Source organism: Ostrea edulis, chromosome 4 (genome assembly GCF_947568905.1).
Source record: "Ostrea edulis chromosome 4, xbOstEdul1.1, whole genome shotgun sequence".
In the NCBI taxonomy this organism is placed as follows: Eukaryota; Metazoa; Mollusca; class Bivalvia; order Ostreida; family Ostreidae; genus Ostrea; species Ostrea edulis.
Window position 1 is genome coordinate 59,505,083 of NC_079167.1, and position 13,394 is coordinate 59,518,476.

Genomic DNA, 13,394 nt, shown 5'->3' on the forward strand with positions numbered 1-13,394 from the left:
CAGAAACTCTTGAGTTAGACTGAAAGTATTTCTTAGAATAGCAGGGCTTTCAAAAGTAGCCGGTAGCCGGCGGATTTCCGCCGCCTATAGTAACATTAGGTGCCGGCTACTTTAGTGACAAAAATGTATGTCCAATGAAAAAAACTTTTATAAAACTTTAAACATCTTCCAAACTTTAGTAGACTCAGAAATCGCGGCCGTATCAACCAGGATGTAAAAACGTGTTTACTTGCGCTAAATTTAGTTCAGGTAAATACCGGCACCTGATGGTGTAGAAAATAATACCAGGTACGTCAATTGCAATAGTCGGAAAGCCTCGGATTTACCCAATTCGTGACAACACAGACGAGAAGTTCCGAAAGATAACAACAAGTCCTGAACGTAAAAATCAATGATGTTGACGGAATGAAGAGAACAAATACCCTGTTCAGTTTCGGCTTTAAAAAGGCCAGAAGTGAAAGTGATACGAGTATAATATCAATCAACAATTTTAAAGCGAAAACAGAATTTAATCAGGAAAGATTTCAGACTTGCTATTCTTTTTAATTTGCAAATGCCCATGTACGTGGTATTAAATAAAAACGAAAGTAGAATTTTTCAGCACAAATTTTCTATGTTACCAACAAATCTGTAGCTGTTAACTTGAATTTGTGGAAAAATGAAATTATAGGTCATTTAAATGTTACTTATTAATTTGTAATAAAGATTGTTTGGGTTTTATTTAAAAAAAATATTGGGGTGAGCAAAACATGCAGTTTAGTTCATTTCAACAATACTTTCTGCATGTAGAAACTTTTTTACAAAACAATTCAGTCTTATAAACTTTCAGTACAAATGTAGAAATAAAAGTGAAAGTTTCTGTTCAAGCAAAGACACTTAAAAATTAATTGATACAGCATTGCAAAAAATAATTACATGTAGTTATCTTGATGCACTTTATTTTTCATTTTGCATCAAAATTAGTACTTTGCAATGTTGAATTTTTTAAGTCTTTGCATGAACAGAAAATTTCACATATGAAACAATAAATTCATGGCAAAAGTAAAAATTTCAGGCAAAAATATGACAATTTCAAAGCTGCATTTAAGTGCCAGGAAACCGCCAGAATGCAGGATTTTGCGTCATTTACCCCAGACCCCCGGCCGTAAGGGCGTCGAGCATTGGATCGCCTTCTACTTTTTATACGCCCGTCTTAAGACGGGACGTATCATGGTATGGCGTTCATGTCCGTCCGTCTGTTAGCTTTTTCGTGTCCGACCCGTAACTTAAATACTACAAGGCCTAGAATCATCAAACTTTGTCTGTAGATACATCTTGGGTAGAAGGTGTGTCGCACATTAAAACCAGGTCACTGTGACTTTTCATTAAGAAGATATCCGTCTGTCCGTCCGTCTGTTAGCTTTTTCGTGTCCGACCCGTAACTTAAATACTACAAGGCCTAGAATCATCAAACTTTGTCTGTAGATACATCTTGGGTAGAAGGTGTGTCGCACATTAAAACCAGGTCACTGTGACTTTTCATTAAGAAGATATGGCCATATATGGCAAAAACTTGTCCGGCTCATAACTTGAAAACTGTTAGACCTAGAATCACCAAAATTGGTCAACTAATGCATCTTAGGTAGAAGGTGTGTCGCATCCTACTTTAAGGTCACTGTGACATTTAATTAAGGTGATATAAAAAAAAATGTTTTAATGGGTACAATCTATACTGTTAACAATATGTGACGGGCGTATCATGTGCCGTGGCGGTGCACTTTATTCATTTCAGCCTCCTACTTTTAAATCTGTTGAAAGCCCTGGAATAGACAGTTATTGGTTAATAGTGTTGAATAATGAATTTTATGTTTTTGTGAGCAGGTAGGAATATGTCGTCCATCGGACTATGGGTCTGATGTCTCCCACTTGAACCTCCACAAGACATTTTGTATTCCCCATGGGGGAGGAGGGCCTGGAATGGGACCAATTGGAGTGTAAGAATCAAAGAATTTTGTGGAAGATGTTTCTGGTATTTTCTGTTGAGGAATAGGGCCTATTGAGTCATTGTTACAGATATTTAAGTATACTTTGAGATAGCTGTGACCAAAATCACTTGCTTGAACACAAGATTTTAAATTCATTTAATTTTTATGTAGAATAAGACAATGTGAAATCTTTATAAGCATAAGAAATACATTTACATTTAATCATGTTGATTTTCTGCATATGCATATATCAGAAAAGTCATACTAGTTTTTTAAAAATTATTTTCTGCTCTGTAGAAAGAAACATTTAGCACCATATCTCCCAACTCACCCAGTCATACCTCCGTATGGAACGACCGGACCAGAAGCCAAGTCGTTTGGAGTGGTGTCTGCGGCTCCTTTTGGATCCAGTGCAATCCTTCCCATCTCGTGGGGCTACATTAAAATGATGGGTGCTAAGGGACTTAGACATGCCTCAGAAATTGCTATTCTAAATGCTAACTACATGAGTAGAAGATTAGAGGGACATTATAAGACTCTGTATACAAATGAGCAAGGTTTGTGTTAATGAATAATGATTAAGAATGGATAATGAGCTGGCTTTATCACATCACAGATTGGAAAAAATTGTCATGTTAATTTTAGCTAATTATACTTTATAATTTCTTCTAGTAAAATAATAAATTTCTGAAGTGTTTATATTTCATGCATGAATTTTTTTTTTTACTTTTATTAGCTTACAAATTGATTTCTGATAGATATGGTCACAATGACTTTCTTGCAGGATGCGTTGCCCATGAGTTTATTATCGACTGCAGGGAATTCAAGAAAACTGCTGGTATTGAAGTCATGGACATTGCTAAAAGACTCCAGGACTATGGTATGTAATAGCAGGAGTAATTTTTGTTCATTTGATTGTGAATTTTACTGTTAGTGTCCCTTATTGTTATTTTATTTGACAGGGTTTCACTCGCCGACCACCTCCTGGCCTGTTGTTGGAACTTTAATGGTGGAACCTACAGAGTCCGAGGATAAAGATGAATTGGACAGATTCTGTGATGCCTTGATTGGTGATTATGATTAATTTGATAAATCATTTGACATGCAAAGCTAATTCTTGTAGTATTAGTTTAAAGTTCACAAAATGAACTTGTTCACCACTAATTGGCAACAGGATTATGTATTCACAGCACCTAGCTGTTTTTAACTGTAAAAGCACATATACATGGACTTTTGATAAGGTGTAATATTTTTTTTTGCATCATAGAAACATACCTACGAGTTCTAACCCTCTAAATACAGGAGAAAGGGAACTACAACTTAAATCCATACCTTAAAGATATCTTGTCAAATATCAAAACAAATCACCACAAGCATACCATTTTTCTCAAATCCACCTAAATTTGACCCCTTGAAAATAAGAGATTTCACAGTATTATACATGTAATTCAATTTCTTTTTACCTCACAATTCATGTCAATATTTATTCTACAGCTATCAGGCAAGAAATAAGAGATATTGAAGAGGGAAAGTATGACTCCAAGATGAACCCAATAAAGGTAAAATTTACAATCATATTCAGTATCACTATGAAGGTTATGAACCAATGACCCACTAAAGATGGTTGAAAAATGTTTTGCATTTATAGCCAAAACTGCATTAATTCTAAACTGCTGCAGAGTGTGGGGCCATACTAGTCTGAATGCATGCACCTGGTTTTAAGTAAACATACAAGGAAATATGTAATGGCTATTGCAATTTGTTTTGACTCGTCACCTTCAGTGAGCCACAGGTATAGAGTGATCATGGTGATCCTAATCTTCATTCTGTCATAATTATGGATACAGATGAACAGATTGAACTTTTATCTTATGACCATCTATCATTATCTTTAGTTACCGGGGAATAAACACCTAAAATCATGCAATGTACTGTAATGCACATGTATATTCAGTTTGCACTGTAAATCATTTCAGATGGCCCCTCATACACAAGCGGAGGTACTTTCATCAAACTGGGACCGTCCATATTCCAGGGAGGTTGCCGTTTTCCCTGCAGTAAGCGATCTTCCTTGTTTCACCCATAAACTAAGATTTGATGTTAATGATGATAGTCTCATAAATGTCTTCATCTTTTGAGTCACAGTGTTTATTCTTTTGGTTCAGTGTGTAATATTGATGAACTTAGCACTTAGAATTACTAAATAGATCATTAAAATTTTATTCTGTGAATGAAATCAAATGTACCTGGTATTCTCTTTTAATTATGGTCTCGTTTAATAGACTTCATTTCTTTTCTTGCAGTCATTTGTGACAGCTTCTACAAAGTTCTGGCCCACTGTGAGCCGAATCGATGATATCTACGGAGACCAGAACTTGGTGTGTACCTGTCCTCCTATGGAGATGTACTACGAGTCCCCCTTTGTTGATGAGCTTGCCAAGCGCAAGGAAAAATCTAAGGCAGCTGTGTGATAGTGGAGGAATTACATCTGTGATAAATTGTTGTCAGAGGAAAACTTAGTGCTGTGAAAATTGCTACATTTTGTATGTGTACATTTATAGATTTTCCTACACCTGATCTTCACACAGGTCTTATTAATCTCCTATTAACTATTCGTAATTTGTAAGATGTCTAACAAACAGCAAAGGGCTTTTTATACTGTATTTATACAACATTTAAGAAGAAAAGTGAAAGATGTAATTTACACACATAAACATGTATATAATTTACATATATATATATATATATAAGTAAAAATAATAAAAGAGAAACACGAAGACGCTATTTATAACATAATGTCGCCATGCTACAAAATATAAAGCTTCTGAAGATTGGAAATGAAAACACTAAAGCTTTATTAAATGTCTTCATGTTTATTTTTTGATTTTTTACACACAAACATGCACACACATGTGCGGCTTTCCTTTTTCATGCCCAGTTTGGAAGATAATGACTCGACCATTAAAATGCTGAAAGCCTTTGATTGTACTTCCTATTCATCACCAAATTAGGAACCCCTTGTATTCTCTCCTGAGATACTTTTCCCCAATTCCTATTTGCAAACAACTTAATGAATTGTGTGATGATTGCTATTAATAATGATTCATGTTATAAATTTTGTACAGTTCATTTAATCAAGGACAAAATTGTAAATTATAAAGGGACAAGGTTTTCCCCCCAGGATTATGGGCATTGTATTTCTTTTGTTAGTTTTATAATAATTTCTATTCACTGATTTCTATAAGGAATATGAGCTACTCTCTACTGATATTAAAACTTTACAAAAAGAACAGACCAAATGCTAAAGCTTACTGAAATTTTCCCCGCGTTTGCTTTTGTGCCTTGGTTTGTCTTTGTTAATTTTGGCGATTTCATTTTTCTGTTCAGCTGTTTACCTCAGGAAAATTGTTCCACTCTGATGTATTTTTGAAAATTAGATATCTGAAGGATATTATAGATGAATGTATATGCAATATTTATCATTATTGGTTATCTTATTCTAGACGATCTGTTCAGTACAGGAATCTCCCAGCATTTTTTTTTATAGGTGTTCCAGCACATCTCATTTAATTTCTAATTATTTTTTTATTCCCATTGTTTTTTATCTTCATGACTCTTAAGTGCTGCTTTATAACAGTATTCATCATTTTTGTTTTCTGTTGATGATGAAATATTTCCTTTACACCAGAAACCATTTGTCTTTCTACATCTTGAGGTATTCATTTCTCAATGAATGTACATTACACTGTGACATGTTACATTTGTGTTACTCCATGGGTATTATAATTTTAATAAACCATTATAAAAATACATTTGTGAACCTTGCCTTTTTGTAAAGAGCAGTTTGGTTTGGTTTGAACATATTTTACTGTAATATGATTACAAAGGGATTTGCATGTGCACAAGTTCTGAAAACTTAAGCCCCCCCCCCCCTTCCCTAAATACTTGGTAAAGAGCGACATCCTTGTTTCCAACGAGCAGTTTTCTTGAAACTAGAGAGGATCAATTTCAAATGTTGTTTATACAGTTCATAGACAGTACCAAAGTTTGCTGGTTGTTGCAAAAAAAAAGTGCTGTTTCAAGATGCTTTATTTCAATTTATAATGGACCCTCAAGCATACGGTGATACTAATGACAATTTGTGAATGAGAATATACGCAACAATAACAAGAATGGCTAAATTTTCATGTTACATTATTATAATATACACTGTATAATACACAATGGAAACTTTAATTTAACATGGAAGGTTGTTGGAGAAAAAAGATATTGCATATATTTACCGCTATATTAGAGCGACCCTGATCACCAGCGACAGCGATCACTGCTACACCTGTAGTCCGACACTCCGATAGTCCGTTAATTTGTGGACACATTAAGAGATCGCTATGTAATAGGCAGCAGAAAACAGGATTAAGTGCCGTGTGCCAGAGCGATTTTTTACGTCACAATAGCAAAACGGAAAACTTTGAACGGGTTCGACCTACATCGGGTACCTGTAAAGTGCGAAACGAAACGAAACGAAATCTACCGAAACGTAACCCACCGAAACGAGACGAAACAGATTGTATAACCGAACTCTATTAATTATAATAATTAATAATGGTGTATAAACCGAACTCTATTAATTATAATAATTAAAAATGGTATCTTAAGCCCCTGTTAAAGTTACCACATATAAATAAAATTCGCCTCCCCATTGATCGGCTTGACAGATACGAAGTTTTAAAAGTTGGAAGGGGGTGAGTAAGCACAAAGTTCATATCCGAAGTTGATTGAATACCATGTGCAATTAATTTCGGATCCATATATTTTAGAACAGAGGATTACAATTCGGCATAAATACACGTTTCAGTTCAGTATTTGTTGCTCTGAAGACAAATCTATGTGTACATGTGGATATTGTGTATTTGTATGTAGTATATCAAACGGTGGATTCTGAGTATGTCTTCCCGTTCTCTTTGTAATTTCTGCTTCCCTTGTTCATAAGCCTTTTGAGTTTACAAAATGCTGACCTCCTCCTGATATTGCATAAAAAATTCTGTGTTCCGTCCCGTTTTCAATTCCCCGTCTTAGCAACACCACAAATGTATAGAGTTATATTTAGGCTCACTACATATCAATAATAATGTATATATATCTTACCTAATTGCATTCATATAATATGGTATACTATGTAACTTTTTCCATTATTGAAAGTACTCGCACCTCAGCAGTTAGAGATAAAATAAAAGGTTAAGAGCTCTTCCTGCTTTCAAATTTCGCAGACACCAGTTTCTTCAAATAATGTATCTATATGCCCAAAGGCGGATCCAACGCCAGCGACCCCACCCCTTGTTTAGTGTGTTTCGCCAGACCTCTGAGACTGCAACTCTCCGTTCTGATCCCCTCCCCACTTTTTAAAATTGTTCCCTTTCTTCTTTTTTTACATGTTAGAACTCTTTTTGATCCGGCTGCCCCCCGAACAAATAGCTAATTCGTCGGAACAAATAGCTAATTCGTCGGAACAAATACATCTGTACCTAATTTGTCCGAACAAATAGCTAATTCGTCCGAACGAATAATATATTTATATATGGCCTTTCTACGCCGCCGTAGGTTCACACTTGAATGATTTTGGTCAAAAATTGATTGTCTGATTAATAATCAGGCCGTGTCGATTTTGGCGGTTTCTGGTAATTTCCATAAAATAATGCCTGACATGAATAAATTTTCACTCTGTTAATTAAAATTTTTGGTGATGGTCAACATATCGGACCGTCGGAATATTGAACCATCGGACTATCGGACCGTCGGACTACCGGCCCGTCGGACTATCGGACCGTCGGAATACTGGGCTTGAACCCTCGTTCTCTGTGTGTGTGTGTGTTACCAAGAGCATATCAGGAATTATTTTGTCAACAAAAAAACAGCAAAAGAATGCGATGAATTTCAACGGAAAAGGGGATAATTGACATTTGTGAAGTTTTGTTTTTCGAATCGGATTTCCTGCGTTCAACGTTACGTTTAGTGATGTAGCAGTACATGAATCGTCACACAGCATGGTGTAGGGGGTGTGTTCCACCCTCGTAACACATCGCTCTGACGCGCTGCCCAGAAATATGCGTTGCGTCTCTTGGTCTGCTGGTACCCGTAACATGACCACGTCATTACTCATATTCCCTTGGGGTGCGGAGTAAACGGAAGTCATTCACTAACTTTCATGTGTCAGATATTTCTACGTCACTTGATGGATAGCATATAATTGAAATATACACATTTTTCGCCAGAAACATACTAACTTTTGACGACTACACATCAAATTACTATAAGTTCAGAACTACGCAGAAAAAAATGTGGAAAGTAACTTTAATTGCCGTGGTGACTTTGTTTGCGGGAACAAGTTTAGCACAGTTTAATAATTTTAACCAGCAAGGACCTCCACAGTTTGGGGGTGCCCAGAATCAACAGTCTGGTGGATTTCCTCAAAATTTTGGACAACAGAATCAAGGAGGAGGATTCCAGCCTCAGAATCAAGGTGGGTTCCCCAACCAAGGGCAGCAGCCCGGTGGCTTTCCAAATCAAGGCCAACAACCAGGGGGGAATTTTCCTCAGGGAGGACAGCAACCGGGATTTCCCCAACGTGACAATCAGGGAGGCGGCTTCCCTCAGGGTGGTCAGCAACCTGGTGGATTTCCGAACCAAAATCAAGGTTTACCGCCACAGAACCAAGGTGCTTTTCCGCCACAGAACCAAGGGGGATTTCCTCCACAGAACCAAGGGGGATTTCCTCCACAGAACCAAGGGGGATTTCCCCCACAGAACCAAGGGGGATTTCCACCTCAGGGGCAGCAAAATGGTCCACAAGCAAATAGGCCGGGACTCGGAGGATTTCAGCCAAACGCCATTGGTGGGTTTGGAACTGTCGGCAACAGGTTTGGTAACCCTTTCGTTCCTGGAAATGTCCTTGGGGCCAATTTACCTGGTGCAAATGGAGCTGGAAATAATCAAAGTAAGTACACACAAAAAATTAACAAGGTTATAAAATTTATATTGTATTTTTGTTTTAAAAAATGCATTTTAATTTTTATTACAGAAGGATTGTTTTATGATCCGCCGATTTATTTTCTAGCTGAATGTGTTTGCACAAATGTTAAAATCACCATCAATTTTTCGTGACTGATGTTATGATAGGTATATCTAATACACTTCCTTTAACATACCCGAATGTGTAATTACACCATTCTATATGTACAGATCAATTCACCGCCGGGGGGCAGCTGTTTATGAGCCTCTCACAGAACCCGAACAACTATCGCTACGCAACTTGTTACTTTAATTCGACGGAAAACAGTATCAAAGGACGGGCCGACTTCAGACAATTTGTAAGTTAATTTTATAAAAAGATGTTTTATTTTTTTTAAATTGCATAATATTTATGTGTAAAATTTAAGTTGCTTTGAAATGATTTTGTAGAGTCTTTATACTTTGGTTAATGTGCTCATTTGGAATTCTGATCACGACTTCGAAATTTTTTTTACAAGAACGTATTTTGTTTTAGTTGTTTGGTGACTCGGGGGTGGATATAAGAATTCAGGTGGTGGGACTTCCCACTTCACCTGTTGATACCCAGAGAGGAATTCATATTCACGAATTTGGAGACACCGGCGAGAGATGTTCCCGAGTGGGACCTCATTTCAACCCCACTCAGTCCCGTCACGGTGGCAGAAACAGCTACCCATTGTAAGTACACCAGACCCTTGCCCCCCCCCCCCCCCCCCCCCCCCCCCCCCCCCCCCCCCCCCCCCCCCCCCCCCCCCCCCCCCCGTGTTGTACATAATCAACGACGGGGATATTTTGTTCTTATTTCCTTGATAATATTTTGAAAAATTAGTTTTATCAATAAATTGGTACCTTCATATTTCTAGCTTGCGTCATGTTGGAGACTTGGGGAACATGCTGCAGTCAGCCCAGGGCGTGACTTCTACACAGTTCAGAGATGAGGTCATTTCACTCCAGGGCCAGGGCAGTATTCTGGGCAGATCGCTGGTGGTAAGGATATATTTTTTCCAAATGAAAAATACAAAACAAACAAAAAAAACCTTTATCTGTTTTTCTTGAATATAGATACAAATTTAAATAAGCAGTATAAAATTTATTTTCTCTATGTACATAAAATCAGCTGTTCTTCGGAGTATACCTGTTTCATGATTTTTACATATTTAATTCAAATGTAAGGAGGGATGAATTAGGTGTGATGTTTCTACGTAGAAACCTTTTCTGGGAAAGCAATATAAAAAAATCTCTGATTATCCAGTCAATTAAAAAAAATGCAAGTAAACTTTATAGATTAATAACTTCTGTGGTTTCTAGATAAAATTGGAGCGGGATGATGAAGGCACGGGAACAAACTCCAACAGTCAACAGAACGGGAACGCGCGCACCCCCATCGCCTGCTGCACGATCGGACGAGCCAGCCCCGCTAACTGGAGGACTCCATACTCCGAAGACGACCTGATGGTCATGTCCGGGGGAGCCTGGTCACCCAGCACAGGTAATTGATACAGATACACTGTTTTAGAGACCTTCCGATAATTTGTATGCTTTTGGGTGTTTCTTTTTATCAGTAAATGTGCACTATCCGGTAAAGTATTTGAAAATTGCCTTATCACATACAATGATATTGATATCAGTAAGGAAGAGTTCTATGTCGACTTAGATATATCAGGCAGGGGGCATATACTATGACGACGTAAGTTCACTTTTGTCCTTGAATTGTAGGTTCTAGTTCAGACACAAGCCTCCAGGGAGCCCAGTCTGGTGTGAACACGCAGGGAACACAGACCAGGGTCAACAATCAGGGAGCACCCACCAATACCCAGGGAACACAGACAGGGTTCAACGCTCAGGGATCAGGTCTAGGGGGCAGAAATAGCTTTAATACAGGTGGATCACCGTTTTCAAATAACTTAGGAGGCGGATCTAACGCTGGACAGTCTTCCTTTGGTTTCTTAGGAAATCAAGGAAAATAAAGTTCCGTTTGTAAAATAAGTGTGTGAATGTGGTGAAAATGTGTTGCGAGTGCTTTGTTATTTATAAAATTTTTGTACAATAAATTTATAAATTGTTTCTCTTTCCTTCTCTTTTTGTGACAAGAAATCGGATCAGTGTGTGTCCGTCCTTCCGAATTCGCCTTATTGTTTTGTTAAAAAAAATATCGATTTGTTTTCACGTCCCATTCGATAATCTGTCACTCATGTAGGGATGTCACCACTCATCAGCTGTAGGTGAAGAGGTCACCACTCATCAGCTGTAGGTGAAGACGTCACCACTCATCAGCTGTAAGTGAAGACGTCACCACTCATCAGCTGTTGGTGAAGAGGTCACCACTCATCAGCTGTAAGTGAAGACGTCACCACTCATCAGCTGTTGGTGAAGAGGTCACCACTCATCAGCTGTAAGTGAAGACGTCACCACTCATCAGCTGTTGGTGAAGAGGTCACCACTCATCAGCTGTAAGTGAAGACGTCACCACTCATCAGCTGTTGGTGAAGAGGTCACCACTCATCAGCTGTAAGTGAAGACGTCACCACTCATCAGCTGTAAGTGAAGACGTCACCACTCATCAGCTGTAGGTGAAGACGTGATCACTCATCAGCTGTAGGTGAAGACGTCATCACTCATCAGCTGTAAAGTGAAGAGGTGACCACTCACCAGCTGTAGGTGAAGACGTCACCACTCATCAGCTGTAGGTGAAGTGCCACAAAGTTTGACCTACGCTCTAGGTCGTAGCGTAGACAACGTCACCACTCATCAGCTGTAGGAGAAGATGTCACCAGTCAACAGCTGTAGGTGAAGACGTCACCACTCATCAGCTGTAGGTGAAGTGCCACAAAGTTTGACCTACGTTCTAGGTCGTAGTGTAGACAACGTCACCACTCATCAGCTGTAGGAGAAGATGTCACCAGTCAACAGCTGTAGGAGAAGACGTCACCACTCATCAGCTGTAGGTGAAGACGTCATCACTCACCAGCTGTAAGTGAAGACATCACCACTCATCAGCTGTAGGTGAAGACGTCACCACTCATCAGTTGTATTAATCGGATCACGCGCTCATCATATTCCATAACCCGTTCATTTGCGGTTACGGGAATAGCCGAGTAGTTACGATTGCAGCTGTAGGTGAAGACGTCACCAGTCATCAGTTATAGGTGAAGTGCCAAAGTTTGACCTATGCTCTAGGCCGTAGCGTAGACAACGTCACCACTCATCAGCTGTAGGAGAAGACGTCACCAGTCAACAGCTGTAGGTGAAGACGTCACCACTCATCAGCTGTAGGTGAAGACGACACCATTCATCAGCTGTAAGTGAAGACGTCACCACTCATCAGCTGTAGGTGAAGTGCCACAAAGTTTGACCTACGATCTAGGTCGTAGCAGTGAGGGCTCCTGTCCCAAAAAGATTCGTGACTCGCCTCTAATGCCGGACGCTTAACTAAGGAACAGTCACTACCTCAGATATTTTTAAAAACGTATTCGGTTTGACGCAGCGCCCATATTGGGAATCGAATCCGGGCCTACGGGTACCGATTGTGAAACGAGCGTCCCAAAATTTGGGGAACCAAATTAACATACACTCTTTGATTGAAGATTCTTTGTTTGAAGATATCATCAATTCATTTGATGTGCCCAACAATTCAATTAAAGAGCTCTTCATATAATTAATGATATCCTCAATTCTGAATTATTTCGTATATTGCTTGTTGATAGCATTAATTATTCTGCTTAGTTGATGAGCACAATAATTGACTTCATGCCGCTATAATTCTTCTACAGAGAGAGAGAGAGAGAGCAACTATTTAATGAGAGATGCCCTCCCTTTATATAACATCCACATTGAACTGATGGTCTTTAGGAATTGATGCGCACATGCAGGGCCGTAAATTACATGGAGGCGGAGGAGGCAGCTGCCTCCTTCAACTTTTGAGCCCCAAAAAATTAAAATTTAAAGTTCATTAGAATTTATATTGTTTCCAATAACTAAGAACATGATACCTCCCTTAAAAAGCATTCCAAATCTTTCTTTTAGAATGAGTTAGTCAAGTAACATCTTAGAAGGGCCTAGAATCAAGGATTTTGCACGAAACGTGTTCAGTGTGCACAAAATGTGCTCAGCGTCTGGGGCCCCCCCAGACCTCCGCCTAATTTCCTGCCTCCTCCAAATTGAAGGTTAATTTACGGCCCTGACATGAATCCCTTAAAATTACAAAATCGTTGTAAATAAAAAGATATCTTCAATTACTTGAGTAATCTGGCGCTTCATACAAACTACTAGGTACCACTACCGGTATATACTGTACATCAGAAGACCTTGTAACCTGTGCTTGTAGTATTTTTAGATTAATTTTTTTGTGTGCATTTTACCGCAAACTGCAACATAAAAATATACACA

The 13,394-nt window shown here is 38.5% G+C and overlaps 2 protein-coding genes across 2 annotated transcripts in view; both read left to right on the forward strand.

Moving 5' to 3' along the window:
• LOC125669784 (glycine dehydrogenase (decarboxylating), mitochondrial-like) overlaps positions 1-5,772 on the forward strand; it is a 17,300-nt gene extending 11,528 nt beyond the window's left edge. The window contains 7 exon segments of the mRNA XM_056161411.1: positions 1,841-1,973; positions 2,262-2,521; positions 2,749-2,844; positions 2,927-3,034; positions 3,459-3,523; positions 3,941-4,021; positions 4,268-5,772. Coding sequence (XP_056017386.1) covers positions 1,841-1,973; positions 2,262-2,521; positions 2,749-2,844; positions 2,927-3,034; positions 3,459-3,523; positions 3,941-4,021; positions 4,268-4,435 — 911 coding nt within the window. The 3' untranslated portion in view covers positions 4,436-5,772.
• Positions 5,773-7,631: 1,859 nt separating this feature from the next.
• Positions 7,632-11,072, forward strand: LOC125670441 (uncharacterized). Its single transcript, XM_048905615.2, has 6 exons — positions 7,632-8,955; positions 9,201-9,328; positions 9,505-9,686; positions 9,872-9,995; positions 10,317-10,497; positions 10,725-11,072. Exons 1-6 carry the CDS (start codon positions 8,298-8,300, stop codon positions 10,973-10,975), a joined length of 1,524 nt encoding a protein of 507 aa, XP_048761572.2. The 5' UTR covers positions 7,632-8,297; the 3' UTR covers positions 10,976-11,072.
• Positions 11,073-13,394: the final 2,322 nt, after the last annotated feature.